Genomic DNA, 27,722 nt, shown 5'->3' on the forward strand with positions numbered 1-27,722 from the left:
GCAGAACCGTCCGGTTCCAGTGGGACGACTGAGCGCCATATTGCGCCCGTCTAAACCCCGGACCGCATGTAGACAACGGAGCCTCCACCCGGCTACAGAGCATCACGCCCCGGTAAGAAAACCATGAGATGGAGTAACGTGTTCGTGACTCCAGCTTTCTAACGGACACGCTTCTCTCCAAAAAAGGAGGCGAAAACACAACAGGTGTCTATGGGATTAGAGGGAAGGCAACAAAGAGCCATAAACTGATATCTTCATCACAATCACTGCTAGTCTTCGTCCCGCAACGCTGGTCATTGCCGCTGTGGGCGTGACTCACGGGCATACGGAGACGTTGCTAAAATGTTAAATACTTGACTTTTTGTTTATTGTCGCATAATGTAATATTGTGAAGATTGGTTAAGACGCTTGGTTCGACTGGTGCTGCGCTGCGGCAGTGCTTCAGCCGGGTTTGGAGGAGATAATGGATCTTTTGAACTACTTCCGTGCGTCTGAAAATGGGACCGTTGTTGAGTAGCAACGGAAAGCGTCAAAATAAAATACTATTAAAAAAAATGGGTGGGTAACTTCATCATGGCCTTTGGGTGAGGTGCGTTTAGTCAGTTACCATATTTAATCTGGCAGTGTGAGTCAACAGTGTTAAGGTAGAAAAATGTACCGGCCCTCTTCCGATTAAACGTTTCAAAATAAAACCGTAGCGGCGAGCAGGAGCTAGTGTGATTTGTGTAAATAAATCAAGACCATATTTTGTGTTTAATTACACATTTATAGTACACAAACATGCACATGTGTCTGTGTAGTTTCAGATGCTTTTTTTCACATCATAATTATGTTTAAAGAAATCATAGCTTCGGGCCTTCTAGAATGTTCATTACGTTATGACACGCTATCTATTGCTTTTACACGACTGAAAGAATATATTGGATAATCCATTCTATTTATAGGCTGATTTTTTTACATTGTTCACAAAATTATATTTTTTCTTTTAATATAGTTGAGATGAGTTCACTAAATGTTTGCACAAGTCCAACAATCCCATAAACGGAATCCAGGGGAGATGTTAAGTAATAGAAATTATATTCAACAAAGTGAATTTGGTCACAGTACTTTGTAATTGATCAACAGAATAACAACGAGCCAAATAACATCAGTTCTTCATGAAATAAAAGTATGATAAACAGCTGTCATTTTATTTATTTATTTTTTTTGTTCATGTTTTTTATAATGTTTCTCAATCTCAATATAGGGCTCTCTGTTTTGCTCCCAGGAATGTCCCCAAGTGAAAGAGAAAAAAAGGAAAACTGATAATCATAAATTTCATACATCGAACTTAACATCTTATCTACGTTTAACCCGGGTGAGACTGTCACTGTGGGGAAATGTCTTATTGTATTCCCTGTAATTTAACAGAAACACTTCATCTGACTGGTTGGCAGGCAAGATTGTTGGCCTTTGTCAAGGCCCATTGTTTTCCAAATAAGCAGACCTCTTCTTGCTTCTATCTATCAGGAAGGTCGGTCTGATAAGACAAACCCCTACTGTACTGGGAGATGCGGTGACTGGAAAAATAACCTAAAGATCTCATTCATAAACACTCTTGACTGTTTGACTGTCTAACTGAAGGTCGTTGGGAACTTGTCAGGCAAGCTCAGTCTGACAATTGACCGCCTGAAATTCCTATTTCTTCAAAATACACTTCCTGCGCATAAACCACACTCAGTTTTAGTAAATGCTGCTGTTCAACCGGGTCGTATTGTGGTAACCAAAGGGTCACAAGGTCATCTTTTGAAGAGACAATAACCCAATCACTTCTGCAAAGCAGGCCTCAACTTTGAAGTTACAGAGGACTTTCCTGGAGTTGCATACTTATAGTCTGACTATCACTCGTATAATTAGTTTAGGCCAGAGCCAGCAGTACAACTGCCTTGAAAATGATAATGCCTTATCTGCGAGGTAAAAAGGTTGAAATAAAAGGCTGCAGAAAAGAACTTTCTGTAAAATCTATCTGTGATGATGCAACAACTACCGTGCACCCACAAATTTAGTACTTGCTGTCGCATAGTGAATGGAAAGATCCACTACCCAAGTCCATAGCAGGCATTTGCATCTCATGTGTTTCCTTGCCCTGCATTTATTCTGACAGGTGGACTCATTGTCAAGGTGTACTGGTTCTATAGATGGAGGCTGCACTACAAGAGTATCTATTGATGCCAAAGGACGTGAACAAATTGGATGGAGATTCTATTAAAACATGTGCGAGCGGGGATAGCCATATCTGAACTGAATTACTGAAACAGCCAACACGCTGTTAGAAACTACAGCACAATAGTAGTGCAATTCTCACAAAGTATGTCTGGCTACATGGTAGCCACATCCGAAAAATGAAAAATATCCCGTTTTCCCCAACAAGTCAGAGTGCAATTCGCATTATTGGAGAGCTTAAATTTGTGTCATAAGCATGAAGTTTTTGTTTTCGATCAGTCAGTTTGAGGACGGACCATTTCAATGTTAAATGTTTAACAAATATTTATGAAACACTTGTTTAGTCAGAGAAACAAATGAAAACAGATTCAAATGAAATATGCCAGAGGTCTTGTGCCATAACAATAAAATCAGTTTCCAGGACGCCAGATTTCACTGTTCTTGAGATGTCGTGGGCCTAACTCAAGGAAACACTGATGATGGAAAGAACTCATTTGAAAACCCTGTTGATATGTTTCGGGCTGTTGTTGGTTAGTGTAGGTAAGTGGTGTCCGGCCGGTTTGTTTTAGATAACTTCCCTACAGCCTGGATGGCGGGCTTCTAGATGTGTTTTTACCTAGCATTTCGCACACCTTGTCCTGTGTATTCATGAATGCAGAGTGAGGCAGCACATACTGTATACATGTTCATATTATGACAGCCGTGCTTTTATTTTGGTGAGCTCGCCGCCGGGAGCTTATCTAAGGAGGTAATTTGTGATGACTGTCGCCTGCCAAAGCATCGGGCTCAGACCAAACGCAGAAGTGGCCGAAACTCGTTTCTCCGCTCTCTTGTCTTTTCAGGAGGAGAGCGCTTAGAGAACCAACGCCGAAAGGAGCACAAGTCCCGTCTGTAGAAGCAGTCTTATTTCAACAGCCTTTCACACAGAGCCAAAGAAGAGAACAAGGACAGACAAAATGCCCAAAGCGGTAAGTAAGGTGATATTAAGTCGTTCGGCGATTGAATGGTATTCTCTCCTGCGCCAAGCATCAGTGCTCGGTACTCGCAGATGATACAGAAATCGTTTTTCAATTTCAACTAAAAATTAAAAGCTATACTTTTTTCCTTTTTTTTTTTCTGGGAAGGTCTTCTTAATTATAACATCTTTACAAGCCGTGCGTGTGAAGGACTTTTTATCGGCAGATTTTTTTGGCCGCAGTTGTGATGGTGAATATTTATTTGAGAAGTACAAGGGGAGGCTTTGACAGACCACTGGTGTGTGTCCGCTTGAATGAACTATCAGTCTGTCAAGGGTGTGTATTACTCAGTAAAAACGGATTGGATAATACAAACGACTCAGTGAGGACATCCGTAATTAAACCATCGGATTAGGTTAAACTTTTAATTAATTAGGGACACAATAAACATAAACAGGAAAAAGGGTACTTGACAAGTCTTAACTTGTGTAAAAGAGTGTTTCCACTTAAATCACATGCTCCTCTCATATCCTGGGGTGATATATTCATGTTCAGTTCAATTTTCTCTTATTTTACTGAGCCTCCTGTTGTTCAGTAGTGATTGAGCGAGAGTAGAAAGACTATTCATTCTGAAAATCTCTCGTTTTCTCAAAGGGAGGCTATGAGGACTGCAGTCTCAAGACTTTGTGGAAACTTTAAGCAGTTGTTTGTTGTGGCTGCTAATGTCAAATTAAAAAAAGAAAAAGTGATTATGTATAATTAAGTCGTCCTGTATATTTCAACAGGTTTTTGGCTCATGGTTGCCGCTGACTCTTAGTGCCCCACCCCAACTATTTCTCACTGTGCAGTCCAACACAGTCCTTCACAGTCCTTCCCTCAGCTCACTGTTTGGAAATTTCTGGCTGGCATAAAATAGCATATGTGTGCTTTTCAGCATGAAGGAAAACGGAATGGAAATTTGTGATACATGCAGGGGGAGCGAACCGTATTTCCTCATGATAATTAAAGCAACATTTGCTGCATTTTCCATTTATAACATTTTCTTAGCCCAGAGGTTGTGTTTTAGAATTGACTCCTTAAGTTGACTCTTAAATAATACTTTTCTAAATTTCCTGTCTTTCTTAAAAAAAAGGGGAGCCACAAAAAATACTCCCTTCAACATAAAGTAATTTAAATCAATGAGTTAACATTATAAAACACCATCAGATCTGACCATCTTTTTTAAAATCCAAAAATAGACCAGAGACCAGTTGCTACCGAGCGGTGCAGCACATTGTAATGACAATGACAAAGATACCCTCAACCGCCATGAAGAGTGTTGTATTGTTGGTTTGTTTAGAATGGCCTCAGGGTTGTCAGGAGCGTCGCCGTGGAAATGACATGATAACTGTCTGATTGTAGCACTCACCAGAAAACAGCTTTTTTTGATGATGTCTCACTGCTATTAGGACCTTTGGTCAAGGTTTCACAATCCTGAGTTTGATGTCGGTCTCTGGTTTCCTTATGTGTTCAGTGTGCAGCCTCATGATCTGCCCTGCCTGAATTCATAGCACTGCCTCAGAAATATCAATAGAACACTAAGTCTGTTTTAATGAAGTTGTGCCTTTGAAGCTGATTGTACCAGAGCCCTCAAGGTAATCCTTAAAACGCTGAGTGTCACTCTGAGCAAATTTGTTGTATGTAAATAGGGATTTATATTTTGACTCCCCAGGAAAGTGTGAAATTAGATTAGTTGCTGGAAAATAGTCAGCAGCTCAGACACACAAAAGCATATTTTAGGTTCTGGAGTCAAAGTTGAGATGTTGGAGGGTCAAGCATTGGCGTTTCAGGCCACAGATTAGCCGGCTGTTACATGTTCTCTTTTCAGAGTCATTTAATTAGTCATGTTTTGACTAAGAATGAGCTCAGAATCAGTACAACACTGACTAGACCCACTGGATCAGCTATCAGGAAAAACATGTTATGTTATGTCAATTCTTGTCTCATTGTAACATCTCATGGAGGAATTTATAATATTGAACTTTAGGACATACATGTAACTTTGACAGACAGACGTTTTCTAAAAATCCTTTTGTTTTCGACTGATTGTTTTGGGTAAAGTATGTAACTGCTATTATTGCAGTTTCTAATTGGAATTTTTACAGTTCAGATTTAATTAAATCAGATATTTTATGGCAGAAGTCCAAGACAACCAACAGCAAGAAGGTGGAGCAGATTTGTGGGGGAGTGAACACTGTTACTGCAGCTTAAGTGCCTCATGTTTCACATATGTGAATGAAACACTGTCAGAAGCAAAGGATCGTGCTCCTTGGCCAACAGCCTGTGACACAAACACATGAGGAGTGGCCACAATCAACATAGATGGGTGTTTCTCTTTCTTGTCCATTCTCTTTGTTAAGTATTGTTCCTTAAATATTTAATGACTCAATCATGACTTTGACTTTGAACACCCATGCTATTATGTTAGTGTTTGATGTTCATTGAGGTCCTTGAAATCATTTTGCTTCATACTTACAGTTTTAAGTCAAGATTCAGTTAAGTGTTTTGTTTAAAACAATGGCTTATTAAAGTTTCCCAATTGGTTCCTTTATTATGCATGCATAAATGCATGCACACCCACACTCACACACACACAAACGTACTATTTATATATGTATATGTATATGTATGAATGTATAGACTGCTAGTCAGACTTGGTCGATTCAAAGGCACCAAATTTATTATGAAAGATCACCTTCTAATATGACCTCTGACTGGCAGGTGTTCGTGACTCCTTTTTGTTTTCTCAGACCTTTTCAGTGGAATCCCTTTGGCGACTCCCATTGCAAAAGACTTGTGAAGCCATGCAAACTATGCAGAGGGTTAAATATTGAGAGGTCTTCACCGAAGAATGCAGTTGCAATCTATTCATTGTTTAAGCGTGAAGCTGATGACCGCCTCAGTTCCCTAACGTGACCCAGAGGAGCTTCTTAACCTCACTATTCAAAAGACAACAGTGAGAATGAGATAAACTATCAGTCTTTTTTTTGGCCATTTATCATCTCTTAGAAAAATACTTTAATCTGCAGTTGTCCTTACTTGTGTTTGCTGCCCCAGAGCTTATTTTCCTGGTTGTTTCTTGGTTACCAAAGTTCTGTATCTTACCTTTACTGCTGAGCCAGTACCCTATGTGGCTGGCATTTATTCGGCTGATAAAAAGGTCTGAACTTTCCTCTGACTATGGTTGCTCAATGCGAAATGCTCCGTCGTGTATTTTTAGCATATGTGTCATGTTTTCTTTATTGCACTGAAAGGCCCCAGTTTATTGTGAGTTGGAGTTGGAAGACCTGCATTGAGATCAGATATCACTCACTCAGTGGTTTCTGTTGGCTTGCCTGCAGCACACTTTCACATGTTCCATCCTCTACTGGTTACAGTGTTTTTTTTCTCTTGACGCTTCATCTGCAACTCTGCAACTGTTGTAAATTTATTCCGCCTGTTGAGAGAAGCAACTCAAACTGTCAAACAAACTCTAGATTCACTTTTCAAGCAGTCACTTGCATGGGGTATTAGATCTGTTTCTGATAAATTTCTGCTGTATTCTGTGGCACGCTTTCGTGTGCCTCTTCCATGCTAACTGTGATATCAAAGAACTGCTGGGGACTGCGGCTGAAAGAAGATCTTTGTTTTGCTGTGTAAATCAAATGCTGTATAGCTTCTACTTCCCTTGCCTTTTAGAGTTGACTGGGAAGTCTTAATTCAAATGGCTTGCACATGTGCTGTTGTGGGTTTGAGAGCTCCTTCACTTAAATTACATTTTAAAAGTAAAGAATTGCTGCAAATCCAGGGATTTAATCCCAAGTGAGTCAATTTCAAACCAAGGTGGTCAACTCTCCTGTAATCTTATTTGGCACCGTCAAAACACTTGGTTAAAAATGCCCCCCCTGCATATCCACTGTCTAGACAACTGTCCTGTCACAATCTCCTGGACAGCAAAGTTGTGCAGTGCTTTACATCCACTGCTGTGATTGGATTTGTCTTCTTTGTAGGATTTAAGTCAGTCACTGACTCAGCCTGGGTTTTTTTCAGAGGAGTATCTGGAGCTGGTAGACAGCAGACTAGCCACTTCTGTATGCCAGACATCCTTATTTTCCACCAAGCGTCATTAAATTTATTGACTGTTGAGGCTCATAATGGGCTGGAGATGAAAGATGTCACTGGAGGCCTCTGTTTCCAGCCTTTCTCGCTCTTTAGCCAGTGCCTACTAACTTCTTTTTTATCATTTTCAATGCAGATCAGTAGGCTGATGCTATGAGGAACTGTGTGTCTCACAACCCCCGCAAATACCAGAAACATTTGACATTATACCCACGGATGAAAATTCAGAATGTGCATTTCCTCAAAGCAGCTATTGTGAATATTTGTGTTTTGTTATATTGCTTGTGTGACATTTATATGCCATCTGAGCCAAATGTTTTCTAAACCTACAGTACAGTGCTGAATTGTTTATCCCTCTTTAAAGGATACATTTGATTATATGATTTTTTTTGTTGAAATAGCTTTAAAATAACTGATTTATCACAGGAATACAAAATGCATTTTCTGTACTTGACTGAGGTTTCAGTTAGATGGAGCACCTCTTTTTGTTTCCACAAGCTAATCTGATCAATTATCAGCTAATCAGTTTTATACTCTTGTCATTCATGTCTTGACTAAATCAAAAAGGTGACGCAGTAGGTTGTGAATAGCCAGCCCAGATTTGGCAGCAGACTTTTCTAAAAACAGCACGTCTGAAAGCAGAGATAAACACAGTTCCATGTATTTACTCTGTCAATACACCCTCTTACCAAGTCCACTCCTAAATGCATACACTTGAAAGCTCTGTTCTGCATTTTGTGATACTTTTGAGGAACTCGCTGTCACTCTAATCTGTTCTTTACATGTGTTTTTGTAGGTCAATGTTCGCGTCACCACCATGGACGCTGAGCTGGAGTTTGCCATCCAACCAAACACCACAGGCAAGCAGCTGTTTGACCAGGTAGGCTTTCCTGTTGAAGTATGTTTTTTATTCAAATAAACTGCTCATACAACAATCTGAAACGTCTTCTAGTTCCACATATGGGTAAATCCTTATGCATGTAGATATGGAAAAAGGGTTTCTAAGTATCCAGATAATTTAATTTCATAAAGACAAGCTGTAGTTTAGTTCCATTCAAGAAAACCCAATTGTGTAAACAACATTCTTTTCCATGTAAGATTTCTTAGCAGCTGCCCAAACAGCCCGGTGTCCAGGAAAATACTGTCCCTGCCAATAAAAAATAGGAGATTGTTATGCCTGTTACTGTATCTCATGCAAGAAAGTAAATCACTGTTTGTAAACGTTGTGTTGTCTTCTAAAATATGAAGACCTTCATTGTCTTAAGCAAGTGCTAATTCTTGACTGTACATGTCACCTTAATCTTGCTTTTATTCATGATTTTTTTCCTCAGCCCTCACTATATTCGTAGTGACAGTTTAATCTGACAGGTTTTTCATCAAGCTTTAATAGTGTGAAAAAATTAAAAAAATATTTCCTGTGACAGAAATAAATTCTTAAAGTTATATTGTTCTGTAGTTTTATATTTCTACCGTCAATTCAGACCCACGTCTGATAAGTGGATTTGATCGCTAAGAGAGTGACGCTCTTGGAGGAAGTGTTCAGCCTCGTTTTTATCCCATCAAAGCTCCTTCCATTCATTACTTCAAGGTCTGAAAAGTTATCTTCCTCAGACAAGATTAAGGCAGCTTTTGCCGTCAAGTGTCTTCATCGCTGTCTCTGTTCCCAGTAGGGTTCCTGGTTTGTCATAAACGGTTTGCTATGATGGGAACTAACGGATCAGAATCAGTGAGCAAATAGAGCTTAATGCTTTTCTGAGAATGCTGATGGAATGAGTTTAAAGAGGAACTGAGGCTGTCTTGGTGCAGAATGAAAGAAAGCTATAATGGGCAATATAAATAGGAGGTGGGCTTCCGACCAAAAGGTCACTGGCCGTTTGGAACATGGGAAAATCATTATGACATATCCATTGCCCACTCCTCCTATGTGCTTGTTCCCTGTTTGTTTGTACGTTCCAATGAGAATATGTTTTACTGTTTGGCCCTGATTCCTCTACAAAAATAGGTAACAAAAGTGAAACAGAAGACACATTAAACCACAGCAATGGTGTTTTTGATTCCATGTGGACCTTCACAATTTGTTTAACCATAGACTGTTTTATCTGGGTTGATATTGAATATCAAAATAATTATTATACTATAGTTTATAGGGCTGTGATTCATTGTGATTGAACCTATTGTTTTAATTCTGATGTTAATTGAAAACTATTAAGTCGTTATCTAATGCGTTAGCACTTGTTAATTTTAGTAGAGGAGAAAATGATAGCTGTCAGAGATGTAAAATCTTTTGATAGACTGTGAGACTGAAGGAAGCATCTAACTTCAATGCCAGTCACAGTATTTAGTATAGATCCATTAACTTTAGTAGGACATTGAGTTTGATGACTGTTGACTGTCCAAATCTTAAAAAATTACTAAGTGAATTAACAGACACAACACAAGTTAATTAAAAATAATTGACTAGGACCATTCATGTTGGCTGCTAATGAGCTAAACAAGAACATTTGAAACACAAACCCTGCATTAGATATATTTTAGTGTCCGTGATAAAGTACAAAGAAAAGGAGGAAGATGTTTAGCTACTTATAGTAGATAGTAATTCCAAGTTTGAATTGTTAGTGTTATTTGTTTGTCTTCGCCCCCATGGCTTCAGATTAGAGATCAACGATATCCTCATCTCACTATTTTCTATGACAACAAAGTCATAAAGTTTTTTCTCCGCTTTAGCTTCACGTCTGGACCAAAATTACATTGCTTTGACAAGGGAACTTAGTCCAAGCCAGAGGAACCTGTATCTGATTTGAATCTCTTAAGTCTTTGATGTATCTCTCCATGTGCTCTTGTATTTCATCTTGTTTAAAGCATAAAGTAAAATCATACTTCTTGAATGAGTTTTTCATCAAAACTCCAAAGTAATAACTGTACTGCTTTTGCTTTCTAAAATGATCAGACCCGGCAGTCTACATGTAGATGATATGTCATTAACGTGAACCCATCATGAAGTTGTATGACAGCACCGGCGGAGGAAAGGCATTGTTTTAGCCACTTCCTGTTAAACTCGTTTTTCAATAGTGTAGTGCTGCCATTTGTATGTACTGTGGCTGCCTGTTCGGGGATCCTCCCTTCATCTCAGCAACACAATTTTATTCATACATTTATGTTGAAAGAACTGCCCTGTTCTGAGGTGTGATGTTCTTGGGACTTTCAATATGTATATGTGGTCAATTTCTGATTATTTCATCTCTTATTACATCTCTTATTAATATTGTTTAATATTACCTTTGAAGCTGTAACACACTGTTTGGCTCATTTGCAGGAAGGAAGACTCAAATGTTAACATTTGACATGATGGTATAAATAGGCACTGGTGAATTCCCCCCACCTTGTTAGAAAGGCTTGAATAATCACTTGGCCCTTGTGATGGTGTCAGACAAATGAAAAAGATCTACTGTATATCAGAGCAAAGATACATTTTAATAATTTTCATGGAAACTATTTAAAACAATCACAATTCTCTGTCTAAGTTGTAGTTTTTAACAGAACAAATTAAACCAGGTCATATTTGGGTCTATTGACTGTAATCCTGATGTTCCTGCAATACAAGTTGCACAGTCCAGATCGTCAGACAGGGTCTGTGGAAATGCTGAGTAACAGCAGTGAGCTCATTTCCAGGGTGAGTATGTGGCCTGGTGTGGCCTATGTGGTCAGTGCTGATCATAACCTTAGTCCCTGTCATGCCAATCTTAAAGAGAAATGCTGCCACTCCCCTACACACCCTGCTGCATTTTCACTGCCTGTATGTTCCACATTGCATTTTGCCTCATGTCTCAGTCAAAAAGAAAACGAAGTCTCAGCAGTTAACAGAAGTTTCACTGATTATTTTTTTCTGCCATCCATTAGTTTTCCATGTTCTGAAGGGCAAGGCACCAGATTTTGATATGATCTAATGCAGTCTCAGAAGGCACCGTGTTTAACATAACCAATTGTATAAAACTTGTGGGATGTGTGGAGTGGGGGGGCTGGGCAATGTGGGTTGTAGGAAACATGCAAAGCTTCAACAGTAACATTTTCGTTGACAGGTGTCAAAAACAAAAATATGAATCACTCTCCAAACCAATAAAGGCTGCACATTCAACCTACAATTTAAAGCCGGTGTCAAAATGTTGCTACAATGTCGTTTGAAGTGAAGGGACATGTTGCATAATAGATTATCTTTTTGTGACATTTTACATAAGCAGAACTGCTCTTAGGCAGTGCATTTAAAATACAGCATTAAAACCCTCTCTTTGCTATTCCCCCCACAATGAATATGTGTTCTGACTGTAATAGACCCATTTTTTGGGACCAGTACCTACTCAATATGCATGCACACAGCCAAACACCTTTTCCTGAAAAAAGTCTTTTGGTGGCTGCCCCTATTTGGGGCCTGCCTGGGCGAACCTCTCTCCTCACCTCCTTAGTCACTGCATCATTCAGCCCAGGGGATGCAGTCAATAAATGCTTTTCCAGCTCCATGGCATCCCTCTCTCTTACCATAGGACCTGGGCTTTCATTAATCCAGCAGAGAAACTTTTGCTCTCTCTCACTATCCTGCACAGTTGCAGATGAATCTATGCTCACTGTGACTTTGATATGCTGCAACACTAACAACCTGGGATTCGAAGGAATCAAGTGACAGGCGTAGTCTGTAAAGATATAATTTCTTTGCTGCAACTGAAATTCAGTTGTTGCTAGAGTGTGATGAACCTATGCATATAATGGCTCATTATTGGGGCTGCAGACTAAAAGTTTGGTCAATAAATTTTACATAGGTACTGTAGGTTAGTCATTTGTTGAGGCCTTTGTATGTGTTGATGCATTTGAAAAGGTGTTTTTAAATGGGCTGAAATTTAATTAAGAATTATGAAAATGACCACTTGCACAAAGAGAGAAATATCAATACATTCAAGTCAAGGCATCTGGCCAAACCAACTGCTATAATTGCAATCTGCTGAACTGGTGTAACTGTAAATCCACTAATACTCGTTTCCATTATCATTTTCATAGAGAATTGGGTTAAATGTATTTTGCTTTGTTAAAGACCTTATATGTTTATCAAGTGAAGTGTATCATGGAAATAGTTCTTTTTCAGAATTCAAGACTACCAAGTCCCTCTATCTGAACAACCATGACTTGTTAGGTTTCTTTATAGTAAGGATGTATAGTAATAATGTACAACCACTGATGTACAATTAGTCGAACACTGACAAGGCTTTTTGTCTTCATTGACTTTGTTTTTCACTACAGGTTAGAAGAAGTGCTTGATCATTTCAAGCCATTTGTAATGTTACTTGCTGAGCTAAATACAGTCTTTTCGAAAAGTTTCCGAAATCCCAGCCATTAATGTCCACCGCTACTAGGTCACTGCGGCCTCCTTTTTTTCTGTCAGAAAGAGGGTTTTCTGATCTTAGTTTTAACCCAAGCTGGAACTTATTTTTGAGAGTTGGCGAGGTAGCAATGAAAGTGTATTGACTTTGACTTTACCTAGGTACCTTTGTTTGTACTGGATACAGAGATTCGAAGGGATGCATTAATAATCGTCAGGCACACTTTGTTCAGCTTTATAGCATTCATACGTGAAAACTGAACTTCGTACTTGGTGATGTTTAAAAAATTCTCTGTACCTCTGAAGCCCATAAAGAGCGTCTGGTCTTGAGGTTTTGTCAGGGGCTAGTGGAAAATGGTAACTCCTGGAACATAACCGATTATTCCAGATCTATAACTGTTTTTTTTTCCTCTCAATATTGCTGATCTAATTACAAGAGTCTGAGTTTTTGAGTTTCAGAGTTTCAGTGAGGCTACCATTAAAATTGGTTTAACAACTTAACATTCTAGACATTAAAAATGAGAATCACTGACCTGGCAGCAGCTTTTGAGCTGGAGCAGACTCCACTCCAGTTTTCTGACTTTTCCTACACGCTGAAGTCAAAGACAGGATGCTTCACGCAGCGCCACATTGTTATACAGTATTATTCCTCATCATGAATCAACAATAGGACCATGTTTTTTTGCAGAATAGCCTTGAACATGATCTAGGGTGCTATGGTGTACTGTAGCCAAAAGCCCCAATATACAGGACTGTCTCAGAAAATTAGAATATTGTGATAAAGTTCTTTATCTTCTGTAATGCAATTAAAAAAACAAAAATTACTTTTTCATGATATTCTAATATTTTGAGATAGGATTGTTGAGTTTTCTCAAGATGTAAGCCAGAATCAGCAATATCAAATAAATAAAAGGCTTGCAATATTTCAGTTGATTCGTAATGAATCCAGAATGTATGACACTTTTGTTTTTGTGATTGCATTACAGAAAATGAAGAACTTTATCACAATATTCTAATTTTCTGAGACAGTCCTGTACTTGTGATAGGGAAAATTCTGTACTTTGCTAGTGTAACATGAAAGAAGTGTGCCATTAAGAATGTAATTTCTTCATGTCTTAATCTCACTCCTCTTTTTGTAGGTGGTGAAAACCATAGGCTTACGTGAAATCTGGTACTTTGGACTTCAATATATGGATGGCAAAGGTTATTACACATGGCTAAAACTGGACAAAAAGGTAAGGCCCTGGCTCATGCAGATTTTATTATTATTACTTACCTAAAATACCCATTTGCTTTTATAATTGTAGAGCAGACCAGTTTTGAGGAAACATTTATATTAGAATAAGACATGGTTTCCCTGCACAATGTGCAGTGGTCACCTAATGATAACCCCAACTCAGTCAATGGACATTTTCTCAAAATAATTACGGCGAACTTCTCATGAGCGAATTCACATTTGAGATAAAGATCCATGTTTCTGATACTTGGCCTGTCATAGTACACACAAACTTAACAAACAAAGAGATCATTGAACACAATATCCATGATTCTACAGGGTTCTCCATACGTTTGAGATTCCTGCCAAACTGCTGGGTCAATGAATCTGAACGTCATAGACATCAGCAACCATCAAACCAAAAAAACCTCTTGAAAAATGTCTATTTTGCAAACCTGGACTCGGAATAACATTAGGATGTCAGGCATGTCCTTAAGTAGTGGCATATTCCCAGTTTATTGGCAAAAATATCCAACATGCTGAAACTTGAGGTCTTCTGACTGCACAGCACCAGACCTGTTGAACTCAGTCACCCAAGTGAGGATCATTACCTAGGAAAGAGAAATCAAATCCTACAAAGCAAACTTCAGCCCTTGCATTCGACAGGGTGCAGTGTTGATGGAAGCAGCCACGATTTATTAATTTTAACATCCCGTTTAAACATATACAATTTGATTTGTGCTGAAACAGTAGTGCTACTTTCAGAATGAGCAATTCTCAAAACATAGGATGGCTAATGTTGCTGATACACAAACTGTTCGATGATGTATCCTTTCACTCATTCTAAGGTATGTCTTCTAAGCTCTTGCAATACACTGGGTGAAATTCAACAAATAATAGACAAAAAGATTGCATTCCTCTGTGGGGACAGAAGACTTGGTGCTCCAGTGTTTGCCCTTTAGTCAATCAATAGCCACCATTCTACAGTATGTATATTCACATATTTTAATGTGGTCACAATGTTTAACCCCTGACATGGCAGGTAATTATGAATGAATACCTAGTTTCTGTCTATCCTGGCTCTGTCAGAGCACTGCATGTAACCAGCTGCTGTTTGGGTTTTTTGAAAAGATGATGAAATCTATGTGAACCAAAACTCCCCATTGTCTTTTTAGAGACCTGTAGTAAACAAAAAGTACCTGGATGTTATTAACATTAAATTAGTTTTTTATAATCCAAATTTACAGGCAAATCAGACAGATGAAATTTAGAAGATATCATAATCTGTTTTAGCCACCTGCAGCTTCTAGGATGAATCAGTTTTGCTGCTTTCATGTATACGTATATATTTTGGGAAAACAGCAGAATGACCACAAAAATTTGAAGGCATATTGGGTGGAATTAAAGAGGAATTTTTGCTTTTCTGCTTACCTAAAAATAATACAACATTGGATATTTTTTCAGAGGAAAAAAGGTTAAAAAATCATCTTTTTGAACTTAAAATCTTAAACAAGTATCAGGGGGATACAAGAGTTTGCTTGCTTTAGTCTGCAGCAGTTTACTGTACTATGTGTGTTGACAATGCGCTGTTGCGCATCACAATGCAAAGTTCAAACTGGAATATTCTCAGCCTCAATCTGCTCCATTCTCTCCATCAGAACTGCCTGGTTCCTGTTTTGAAATTAGAGGAAGAGGCACATTGTGCAAGCATATATTGTAGCTGAGTTTTAAAATTTCATTTCCATGTAGTGTGAATGTTAGATCCTCCATTGCTACTGTAAGTACAGGTTATCCACAAACTGTCAAACACTGTTGCCAACTATATAAATGTCTTTAGAAGTTTAGAGCAATATTTTTGTGTTCTTTACACTTCTTAGATTATCCCCAAGTGTTTTAAATATTGTCTTCATGATCCTGCTGTTCAGTTGTAGGAAAATTTCATGAAACAGTATAAGAACAGATTTGGTGAATACAATTGTATGCTTTAGCGTTTAGATTAGCTTTTAAATTAGAATATCAATCTGACTGTTGCATGTCTAAGGTCTACTATAGGAAGGGAAGCCAATAGCCATATCTTTGTAAGGCTTCGCATAAAAATGACTTTTTTCTGCAAATGTCCAAGCAAGACTGCAGGAAGTTACCGTCCCAGGGTAAGAAGTTGTGATGCATGGCACTGATTGCTAAAATAAGTTATTACTCAAAAGAGTTGGTAGACATTCAGCAAAGACTGTATAACATGCCAGACTTTTAGGTTTAGGGATGTCAGATTTGGTTATGCATCAACTTATCTAAGGATACAAGAATTTAATCAGTGTACTAGAAGGACAAGTTGCCAATGTTGATGAAGAAACTATTAGATTTGTGAATGGTAGAGGCTGTACTGATAAGACGGTCTTTAGTTTAGTTGTTTTAAATTTTGTGAAAGTTGGAGGAGAATCATGATTTGACCACCATAAGATAGTCAGAAAGGAAGGCAGTAAAATAATGGATTTGGTTTGGGGGAGATACAATATGAAGTCGGGTGTCATCTGTGTTATAGTAAGTTGATATTATTTTGAATATGTAGCAGAGAGGGGGCCATGTGAATGATAAATTGAAGGGGCCCTATAACTGATCCCTGGGGCAGAGACAAGACAGGAATAGTAACAATCTCATAAATAGGGTGTCCTTTAAATGTTGTCCCCTCAGTGTATGTCAATAATCTTTATTTTCAACATCTCCCTAGGTGTCATCCCAGGATGTGAAGAAGGAAAACCCCCTACAGTTCAAGTTCCGGGCCAAGTTCTTCCCAGAAGATGTGGCTGAAGAGCTGATCCAGGACATCACCCAGAAGCTTTTTTTCTTGCAGGTGAAAGAGGGAATCCTAAGTGACGAGGTTTACTGTCCACCAGAAACTGCTGTGCTGCTGGCTTCCTATTCAGTTCAGGCAAAGTTTGGAGACTACAATAAAGAGGCTCAACGGCCTGGATATCTAATTTCTGAACGTTTGCTGCCACACAGGTAAAAAGTGCTCTTGTAATCAGGACAATTAGTTCAACAAATATGAAAAACTATTAAAATTTAATTGAGAAAAGTTATTTAGAATGAAACTACTGCATATATTACCCCCAAAATATGTAAATTGATGCCCACTAAATTGAATGATATTTACATATTTGTTGCCTGTATGGTGATATTGCTGGCCTGACCTGCCATGTGCCTTCGTCTAGAGTAATGGAGCAGCACAAGCTGTCCAAAGATCAGTGGGAGGAGAGGATTCAGGTGTGGCATGAGGAGCACCGTGGGATGCTTAAGTGAGTTATGATGTTACTGAATGAGTTCTTATATTTTTAAGAGTTATTTTAAACAACATGCACATAGTATGTTGACTTTTTTAAACAAAATGGTTGAATTAAACAACAATAGCTATTGAAACGACAAATATTGAATTTTTTTCATTTAACTGCCACAAAACTCTCATTTAAAATGTTTTTTTTCTGAAATTGGACAAAAACTAGTGTCTCAATATATTATAATTTTAGAAATAGTCTTTCTAGCATCACTTTTCCTTACCTAAACTTGTTTGTTTTCTTTCAAATACAAAACCAAATTGGAAATTTGCAGGATGGGTATTTGTAGTTGCAAATGATGAATAAAATACATTTTATAAACACAACATATGTCAAAGGTTAGGATGTAAGTGTGATTTATGTAATATCAAAAATTTTCTTCTTGCCTGGCACTGAATTTTTCTGAAGACAGGAAAATGTCTCCTGCGAGTTCCTGAACCCCACCTTGAAAACCCCTGGATGATGTTGCTGTAGTGCTAAGCTCTCACCCTTCTTTCAGGGAAGACGCTATGCTGGAATACCTGAAGATCGCCCAGGACCTAGAAATGTACGGTGTCAACTACTTTGACATCAAGAATAAGAAGGGAACAGAACTGTGGCTGGGAGTGGATGCCTTGGGACTTAATATTTATGAAAAGGATGACAAGTGAGTTCTTTTTTTTTAGCTATTCACCATTGAGCTAAACTAGCAAGCAGCAGCAGTAAGTTATCTTTCTCACAGTCATAGATCCTATAATATGACTGGTTTTAGTCTGAGTCCTAGACCACAGATGTTTTCTGGAGCAACACATCACTGTTAATTAATGACCTTTCACCCTGTTTTATAAAAAAGATTTTATCAAGATATTCTTGGAGAAACCGTGTATTGAGGTTGATAACAGGACATTACCGCCATCCTCAGATTTCTGAGGTTCATTGTTGTTGGGGAGCTAAAGGTCCAATATTTGTTGAAATGATTTTTGACATTGGCTTTGAGCCCTTCTGTTCGGTGGCCTCATTTATGTAAAGGACACTGTTGGGAGTAACACGGAATCCCAGGTGACTTGCCTTTGAGTCACTGACCTCTGTGGTGGACGTCCTACAAGCCATTGACTGCACTTGTGTGACTTGCAACTGGATCTCTTCTCACGAAAAACTAGTTGTCCCTAACAGCATTCTTTCTTGCACGTAGGCTTTCGTCAACAAGCGTAGAATTTTAATAACTCTAACGTTGATTACATTTAATGTCATGTAGTTGGATTTGAAGTAATAGTGAAAAGTACACCATCTAGCAAAACACAGGCTTGCTCTGTCCTTGTGTGGGTCTGTCTCTTTATGTAGTCCTGAGATCAACAAAGAAATGCCTTTCCTCCACGGTGCCCTCCTCTGTAGCCATGACAACGCTGACTGGTTTTTCAAGCTGTGCAGCACTAAAGAATGTGAAACTAACCTACAACAGTGTCTCTCCAATGAGGGCAGCTGGTCCACAGCACAACTGTGCAGCCAGGGCTTTGCCAGTGCACCGTCTGGTTTAAATCCTTCTGCTACAGTGATAACCACACTGCTGCTCAATATTTAGATTTCACACATTTGCACTCCTCATGACCTAAAATTCCCTTCTTTGTAACCCATCGAGAAAAACACTAATGAGGCACTTTCCTAGTCTGAATTACATATAAATGTAGCAAATTTCCCCTTATTTTAGCTGTTCACTTTAATATTCCAGACCTGACAGCATATTAATCAGTTTAGCTGACAATTAGACAACATATTATTGTAAGAATAATTCTAATTATTGGCTTTTTATGGTATCTATTATTCGACAAGATAATCTTTCACAACTGATATTTTCAGTGTAAAGTTAATTTGGGTTTTTTAATTTAATAACTTCTTCCTCTGCCCATGCCACAACCTTCCACAGTCTTGAAAGACAATCAACCATGTATTTTTGCACAATTCTGCTGATACTCAATCCTACCAACAGACTAACTATCAAATAGATCCTTGTGAAATGACTCAACCATCAGTAACTGGGATATCTTGTGAAACTTCAGTTATACCTGAATGCAAAAAATATATCTAAGACTGATATATGGTGTTTACTCTGACCGTTGCTGCTATGTTTTCGCTGTAAGTTTGCATATATTATTCTGTCAGAAAAATGCTTGGGATACTTAGTATTCAACTATAACAATACTGGTCCACCCACAACAGACCTTAGGCACACTTTACTATATGCACTAATATGAATCCAGTGATAGAGTGCAGCACACAGGTAGAAATATTAAATGCCTGAGATAAGATCCACATTGTTTTCTCAATTCCACAAGCATGTGTCAGTGACAGTAATTGAGTGAAATTCCAGTTCAGGCGGTGCAGTTTCAGGGCCAAGTTTCACTGTGAGGCACATTGCTGTTATTTCTTGGTAACAGCACTGTTGGCTTTTCATGTACAAAGTATTACTGTGTATTTTGCTGAATGGAACTAGCTCTCATTCAGGTTGTCTGGTACGAAAGGGCCATGAGCCACACCCCTGGACCTGTCTGTCATACTTGGACAGTGTCTTCATTTGTCCATGGTCCTAATTATGAAATACACAGCAGTGAATTGATGAGTACTATAAATAATCAGTATCACTAAGAAACCAGTATTGTTGCATACAACTATTATAACACTGGGGTTACTGATAATGGGAATTTACAATGTAATGATCAATACAAAATATTGAATATGATATGTGCTTTTTAACGTGTTGTCATTGTAAGCGATTAAGGTTATCTGGTTGTTTCCTCAGGTTGACCCCAAAGATTGGCTTTCCCTGGAGTGAGATTAGAAACATATCCTTCAATGATAAAAAGTTCATCATTAAGCCCATTGACAAAAAATCTCCGGTGAGTAACTACCTGTCAATTTACACGATTCTGCACATTATCTGGCAATGAAACCTCTCACATATTTCTGCTTCTTTCCAGCTCTCTATTTGCTCGCAGTTATCTGAACCTCAGGAATTTTTATTATTCTCTGAGTTCGTGTCAAAACCTTTATGTTGCAAGGGTCTCTAGTTCAATGTTGCAACCATGTTGTGTATCATTTGAGACCCTCAATTATATCAGGCTTGCAACATGTATACATGTGAACACACACACACACACACACACACACACACACACTTACACACTCTTGTTTGATTGACTCTTGTGCGTTTTTTAATTAAGTAAAGTGTCATAAGTGGCTTACCTCAAAAACTCATGCCATTTTACCTTTAATGAAAAGTAGAGCGGTGCATGCTTCAAGGCTTCAGCAGTAATCAGCAGAAAACATTTCCTTGCACCTGTTCAGATCTACTGCTGTCATCAGTAATCTTTTTTTTTTTTTAATCTGGCAGCGAAACATTTATTCAGCCTTGTGTTTCTCCATTCCTCTCCTTTTCATTTCCTCTTCACTTTTCAGGACTTTGTGTTTTATGCCCCGAGACTGCGTATAAATAAGCGCATCCTGCAGCTGTGCATGGGCAACCACGAGCTCTACATGCGCCGCCGTAAGCCAGACACAATTGAGGTGCAGCAGATGAAGGCCCAGGCTAGAGAGGAGAAGCAGCAGAAGCAGCTGGAGAGGTATGACAGTCTGAAAAAATGTATATAGCTGTTTGTAATTGCCATACTCATTAAAATATTGGGCTAATCAATAAAATCTGTACATAAGCTTACTCTTTATGAAGTAGATTAAGGCCAGTAGAACACTAATAAAAAGTCTGACTTTGCTTTTCACTGCCGCAACCAGCCTTACCGGTGGCAGATTCTATTGTCAGCCGAGCTTACTGACAGCCAGCTTTCAGTTCATAAAGAAAATACACCATTCACTGGCATTCCCTTTCAGTTTGGGAACATCTGCTTCCTGACTGGGTTGAACCGAAAGTGAATGGTCTCTACAGCTACAGCTGTCGTCCTACTGTCAGTCTGCTACAGCTGTTTAAACATGGTGATGTAAGACAGAAGAGACAACACAGTAAATAGCAGTGAGGGAGATCGGAGGCCCCGAGCAAGCAGCATTTGAGTTCATGCACAGTGGCTGGCTAGTAGCTGTCAGAGAATCTGGGCTCCTGCTCTAATGGAGTTTCAAGTTGGCTTTCAATGAGCCCCTTAAGGAACATAATCAACAGATAGTTAAGAATCTCTAAAAAGTAGAAGCTGGACAAATACCAAGATATGAAATTAGTAATAAATACATTGAAAATTTGCTAATTATGGAAAAAGGGAAATAAAAAAAAATGCATGAATACAAGAAAATTGCTTCTAATATCTAAGTTGTTCCAAAAACAAATTTTATTCTATTTTTTACGCATATTAATTGCAGGTAATTTATTCAGATTTTACCTTAGCTTTATTATATTCATACTGTTTGGGTTTAATTGACTGGGGTGGAACTCGATAAATCCAGTACTTGCCTCTGAGATATGAGGCTTTGTGCATTTCATTTAATTCAACTATAGTTTTGCTAAAGTATTCTGTGGATCAAGTAAAGAATAAATGCAATGACAGAGAGTTGGTGCCCCTATAACTTTAAAAGAATATCTCATTTATGTACAACCGCTTAGTCAGTGTGTTCTTTCAGCTATATTAGGTAAAAGTTTGAAAATAGGGTCCAAAATAAAACAGGATTCAGCAATTAATCTTTTTAAAGCATGCAGAGATACATTTATTAAGTAGCCACTACAGCCTTTTGGAAATCTAGGCTTGTGCATTGCACAAACGTGTGCGCAACTGTGGGTTTTTATGTGCATGTTTCCAACAAGTTTGTCAGAAGCAACAATATCGGCTACGCCAGTGGCCTTTATTGACTAATGATGGCTGTCTTATCTGCAGGGCGCAGCTGGAAAACGAGAAGAAGAAGAGAGAGGCCATTGAGAAAGAGAAGGAGCAGATGGAACGGGAAAAGCAGGAACTGATGATGAGGCTTTACCAGTTTGAGGAGAAGACCAAGAAGGCAGAGAAAGGTGAGGATTGTCGTGGATCGTACATCACTGACCTCTGAAAGCAGATGTGTGCAGACAGTTTGGAAATGTGTGTTGAGGTGATAACATGTGGTGAACACCATGCTTGTTGCAGGTTTTCTATACAGGTTCTTCATTTTGGGACACACTCCAATCATAACTGTTATGGCTGAATTTAAGCCGATATGATAAAAAAATAAAATAAAACCACTCTTTTTTATATTGTAATAGACCTCACAACATGGTCACTTGTTCACAAATTGCCAAAGGTAAATAACTGTCCAGATTAGATAAAGTAATCTCAGTGCATTTTCTGGTCAAACAATTGACAGTGTTTCCTTATGTTAATGGTCTATATATCAGCTAAATATGTCTCACTACTTTTCTTAACACGTGCTAGAGAGTGTGCCCAGGGATATCCAAGAAATCAGTTATCAGTTCATTTAACTTCTTTAAAAACAGTATCTATCGTCATAAGTAGGATAGGCTCTCAGACAGTTCTTGCAGTAACCCAAACAAAATAACGGAAGTAATGTAAAATCCCCTCTGATTTGATTGAAACAAAACTCAATTTGGATTGTTTGAACGAACAAGATTTTTCAATGCAGTTTTTTTTTTTTTTCCAACTCTTTGTTATAGATCTTCAGGACCAGCTCCAGAGAGCCATGATGCTGGATCAGGAGCGGAGGAGAGCTGAGGATGAGGCAGCTCGTCTGGAGGCAGAGCGTCAGGCTGCCCTGCTGGCTAAAGAGGAACTGGCTCGCCAATCTGAGAACCAGAAGAAGAATCAGGATCAGCTAGTCAGTATTCTTAATTTATTCCTCAATGGAAAAAAACATTGTACAGACAGCATTAACATCTTGATTTAACAGTCACTGCAATACACAACCTGCTGAGACTGAGCAGGTTCTGGAAAAATATGTCGAGGATGACAGCTTGCAGCCTTTTTTTGGTTCAGGTCTCTACTAGGAACATTGCTATGCACACGATTCATTAGTGCATGACTTCTCTAGCTCTTGACAGAAGCACTTTGTAGCTCCCCGCTGGACCACACCCTATTACTTCAGGCTAACCACCCCCTCAGCCTGAGCCACGGGACTGAGGACCACCCACAGCAGTCTGTGCTGACGATAAATCTGTGATTTCCCGCACCCCCCTCAACCACTGTCAAACATAAGCAGTTTTAATGAATAGACACTTTAGCAATACAATTTATACCTTAACCCTATTCATGTGGAAGTGATCAGCTTTTCAATACTGTTTAACTTTCTGAAATAAGACAACATAGGACATGTTAGCATTTTGAGCACAGACCTCAGCAAACCCTCAATACCTTCTAATACTATTGCAGTTCTGTATTGAAGGATTTTGCTTTGGAGTGTCAAGTCTTTGTATTGTCTTCAGTAAAAATGTAAAAGTTTGAAGGAAAAGCGCCATGCTTCAGGTTTTTAGCTTTGAAACATGAAGTCTGGTATTTGTGTATTCAGTTAGCCAAGTCATGTAGTGATTACTCCCAAAAATCTTGTCAATCTGAGATTATACAAATATAGATCAAGTAACCTAATGTTAAGTTGTTAGTTTGTCTTAATATTTAACACTCAGTCTGAGTTTCTCTTTTACCTTCTTACATAAGACATTGTGCTTATTTAATTAAAAAGTACTTTTTTTTGCTGAAGTTAAATCATACTTATCTTGTGTAACCAGTAAAGTGAACTGTTTGGTTCTATATTATTCATGTGGACAGCAAAATGAAAGAGAAAGTATTCATTGTCCTTCTAAGTAAATGTGTCCTACTTCTTTGTTTGTTTGTTTGTTTGTTTGTTTCGTTTTCTTTTAATCAGGCGGCAGAGCTTGAGGAGTTCACTGCTAAGATTTCCCTGCTGGAGGAGGCAAAGAGATGCAAGGAGCAGGAGGCTGACACATGGCAGCTCAGGGTGAGGGCTATAACTGAGGGTTCCCTGCTGTTTTTCAAAATACTCCCGGACGTTTTTGTCTGGTTGGAAAATCTGAAGTCATTTTCAGTCCCTAAACTATGTTTTACCTACAGGGACTGTAATTTTATCTATTTCGACTCTCTTCTGTTCCACAATGTTTGAACCAGGAGAATGAAGTGAACTACCGTGCTCTTACTGTGCCGTTTTGTCTTTAAGGTTTCTGGTGACTGTAATTTCGGTCTGTCTGTAAACCAAACCATAGACGAAAAGGAAACTGGTGAACTTCTCGGTTCGAAGACTGAAGAGTCGACAGCGGATTTTTCCATCAATCATCCACTCCTCTGTTCTCCACAGGCCAAGGAGGCTCAGAACGACCTGATCAAGACCAAGGAGGAGCTGCACATGGTTATGACGGCACCCCCGCCACCTCCTCCCCCTCCAGCGTACGACCACCTCGACGAGAACAGCGACAGTGAGGAGAACACCAGCACGCACAGCGCTGACCTGCAGACGGAAGGCATCAATGACCACCGCAAAGAGGAGGATCGGCTGACTGAGGCAGAGAAGAATGAGCGCGTGCAGAAACAGCTGAAGGTGAGGATCGGAGCATCAGAAGACCATAGAATATGACACTCCTTGTCACACATGCTCCCATCAGCCTGATAGGGAGGAGAGTGTGCTGATGACAGCTATATCAATTATTTGAACGCACTCTCCAAAAGGTAGGAAATCTGTAGTTATCTCATGATTGAGAACACAATTGCCTAAATTCTGGAAAAAGAATTTTGCTTTAAGTGTCACGATCGTATAGTGAGTGTCATTACGAGTGGATGGATCTATGTATAGTTGAGTGGTAGAGTTAATATAATAACTGGTTGCAGACACTGTTCCAAATTATTTGGTGCCTGGAGACACAAGCCACTTTACTGTAATTTCCCTCAGTCTTATTATTGTGAGTGTCATGAGCTAGTTGGAAAATGTGGCAAGGAGAGAATCCACAAAAGTAATATACTTAGATCAACTTGAACTAAAGATGTGGAAATCAGCCATTAAGTCGGATCTTCAAGTGATCTGCAGTGATGCAAGACAGCAAGAAGGCGAGTGGTGAACACCTGCTGACGCTGGAATCACACAACTTTTACTTTCAGTGTCTGAATGATGGAAATGGCAATTGCAAGAAACACAAATTAACCAAGTGTTACCACTCAACCAAGAAATTAGATACATCATCATTGATCTGATATGGAATCACATAATTTGTGCAAAAATTTGGCTTAAATTTCCTGATACCTTTCTGGTAATTTTACTGTTTGTTTTTACAGAATAATTGCCTATTTGAGGGGTTTTTTTCTTTTCAGCCTTTAGTACCTTTTCAGATTCTCTCTTTTCTTTTTTTTATTTTTTATTACAATTTCTGTTTTTTTTTGTAATTAGCTATGTTTTTGTCAAGCCAGTCTGGAAAAACATTACATCTACACTACCCATCAGTAGCAGCAGGAAATCACTCGGTCTGGGAGTGACCGAGAGAACGTAAAGGTGGTCCAGGTAGATCTTGGATGGTGACGCAGTGCTGAAGCTTCTATAACGGCATTGCATTCGTTTCAGTGTTGTTTGCTTTCTTTGAGGTTGAATCTCATGTCTCCTGTTTCCCTCCCCAGGCACTGACCTCAGAGCTGGCTCAGGCGCGTGATGAATCCAAGAATACCCAGAACGACATTCTTCATTGTGAGAACGTCCGGGCCGGCCGAGACAAATACAAAACTCTGCGACAGATCAGGCAGGGCAACACCAAGCAGAGGATCGACGAGTTTGAAGCCTTATAAGAAGCATCCGGCCCTCAGCCTCTCACCCTTTCTGAATGGTCTCTACATGTTATCACTCGACGGACAATTATCAGGACAGGAGTGCGCTTGCACTTGTGCAGATATCTTTCGGATTGAACAGGAGCAATGTAGGCGCAGCACAGGTTTCACTCACTGAAAAACAACTCCTGCTTTGAGACCGTATAGCAGTATGAAGGGCTTTGCAGGAAAGCTTAGTGCCAAATCTTTTTCTCCGCTTAGTGTTTAAGATATATGTATGTGATTGTGTACAATTAGATTCCGACCAAACCATTCTTGTTTTTAAGCAGAGGTTTGATGGGTAGAGAGACTAGCCAAAATGGATTATTTCACAATGTGCACATAGAGAATGTAAGTAAAGCCTTGCTTCTTTTTTGACGTGTTGTCATTTGTTGTTTTGGAAGGAGAAAGACAGTTTGCTGTCTCCTAGCGACCACTCAGAAAGGGCAGCACAGTACAGGCCGAAAAATTGTTTTCCATCATATATGAACACTTCCATTTATCTTTATTATTGCTACAGTAGTTGTAATTCATGCCTAGTTTGATATTTATACTGTATATGGGACATTAAAAAGGGTATTTCATCATGGTTTGTATATTTTTGCTACTTTGCTATCTACTAATTAAAATGGAAACATTTTTTATGTTTCACAGGTGTTATATATTAACCAAAATAATAGCAGTCTTGTTTTATCCCTTTTTTCCCCCGTTGAGATCACTAAATTAAAGAGATTTACTTTTAAATTATTATTTCAAAGAGTAGCTGATATACAGCCGCACACCTTTGAATCAGTGGAGGATGTTGATTTTCCATCCCGGTACTTTTGAATCTTCTCTTCGCCCCTCAGTGCACGGCACCAGAAGGACGACCATCTCTCCTCAGAGGTCCGTGCCCACAAGAACACTCACACAATGTTCCGTATCTGAGGTCCGTCTGTTCCGTGTCACGTCTCAGCCGAGTCAAAGCGGAGCACGTCTCGTGCGCTCTCACCCTCCAACTGTCAAATGGCCCTCCACCCTCCTCAGTTCCAGACAGTCGCTCTTCAGTTTTTCGCCAAGGCGCAGTCATAAGACCATGCATGTTACTCTGAAAATGTGGGCAGGATTTGTTTTAGTGTTAGACGACCACTGAAGTTGAAGCGAAGGTTGAGGTAATTTATGAAGTTTTTTTTTTTAACTGTAAGGTCACAATGGATGGGCCCACGCAGTCTCTTATATCTCTCTTTGGATCAGAAGGACATGAGTAGCATCTACTGACGCTGTCAAGTAAACAGCACTGCTGGCATTTGTATATGAACAGGATTTTATAATAAGTTGTTCATCATATTGGCAATAAAAACAGATCCATGATTACACACTGGCTTCTATCTGCTTTGTGCTCCAGAAGTACTAAAAAGCTTGCTGACTCCTTTGTCCTAATTGTTAAGTCTTCTTCACCATGTGATGTTTTAGTTTTCTTGTTATGCCTTGGATAAGACCCCTGAGCAATAAGGGGTGGAGGGGTGTGAGTGGGGGAATGAGTGGAACAATGTTCACAAACTTCTTTTCATTACTCAGAAAAATCAGGTTACTGTCTTGCAAATAATCACATTTTTGGCTAATTTCACACAGATATGGGGTCTTCATTTCTATTACCAAATTTTTACCCTACTTTTTTCCACTTTAAACTAATGTTGCATATAGAAAACACATTTCTTTATCAGATTATTCTGTATTAAGGAAATGCACATAATATTCCAGTTGAACGACAATAGAAATATCAACGTGCTCCTCAGC

General features: G+C 39.0%; 1 protein-coding gene across 2 annotated transcripts; it reads left to right on the forward strand.

Moving 5' to 3' along the window:
* On the forward strand, window positions 1-27,301 carry ezrb (ezrin b). 2 transcript variants are annotated; one of them, XM_086166630.1, is made up of 14 exons: window positions 1-112; window positions 3,045-3,170; window positions 8,092-8,175; window positions 13,797-13,892; window positions 16,599-16,873; window positions 17,083-17,166; window positions 17,702-17,848; window positions 19,976-20,072; window positions 20,632-20,795; window positions 22,044-22,174; window positions 22,811-22,971; window positions 24,013-24,105; window positions 24,460-24,699; window positions 25,764-27,301. In XM_086166630.1, the coding sequence occupies exons 2-14, from the start codon at window positions 3,159-3,161 to the stop codon at window positions 25,926-25,928; spliced, it is 1,749 nt and encodes a 582-aa protein (XP_086022756.1). In that variant the 5' UTR covers window positions 1-112; window positions 3,045-3,158; the 3' UTR covers window positions 25,929-27,301. The 2 variants fall into 2 exon arrangements, with proteins under 2 accessions (XP_086022756.1, XP_086022755.1); XM_086166629.1 differs by lacking the exon at window positions 1-112 and having other exon boundaries at window positions 2,991-3,170.
* Window positions 27,302-27,722: the final 421 nt, after the last annotated feature.

This window comes from Fistularia commersonii, chromosome 20 (genome assembly GCF_037954325.1).
Source record: "Fistularia commersonii isolate RoL2024-O1a breed Wild chromosome 20, RoL_Fcom_v1.0, whole genome shotgun sequence".
NCBI classification, from domain to species: domain Eukaryota; kingdom Metazoa; phylum Chordata; class Actinopteri; order Syngnathiformes; family Fistulariidae; genus Fistularia; species Fistularia commersonii.

Bases quoted from the DNA above. Each gene is read 5' to 3' on its own strand.
- ezrb (XM_086166630.1), top strand. The intron at 24,106-24,459 runs GTGAGGGCTATA...TGTTCTCCACAG, and splicing joins CTGACACATGGCAGCTCAGG to GCCAAGGAGGCTCAGAACGA. The intron at 24,700-25,763 runs GTGAGGATCGGA...TTCCCTCCCCAG, and splicing joins GCGTGCAGAAACAGCTGAAG to GCACTGACCTCAGAGCTGGC.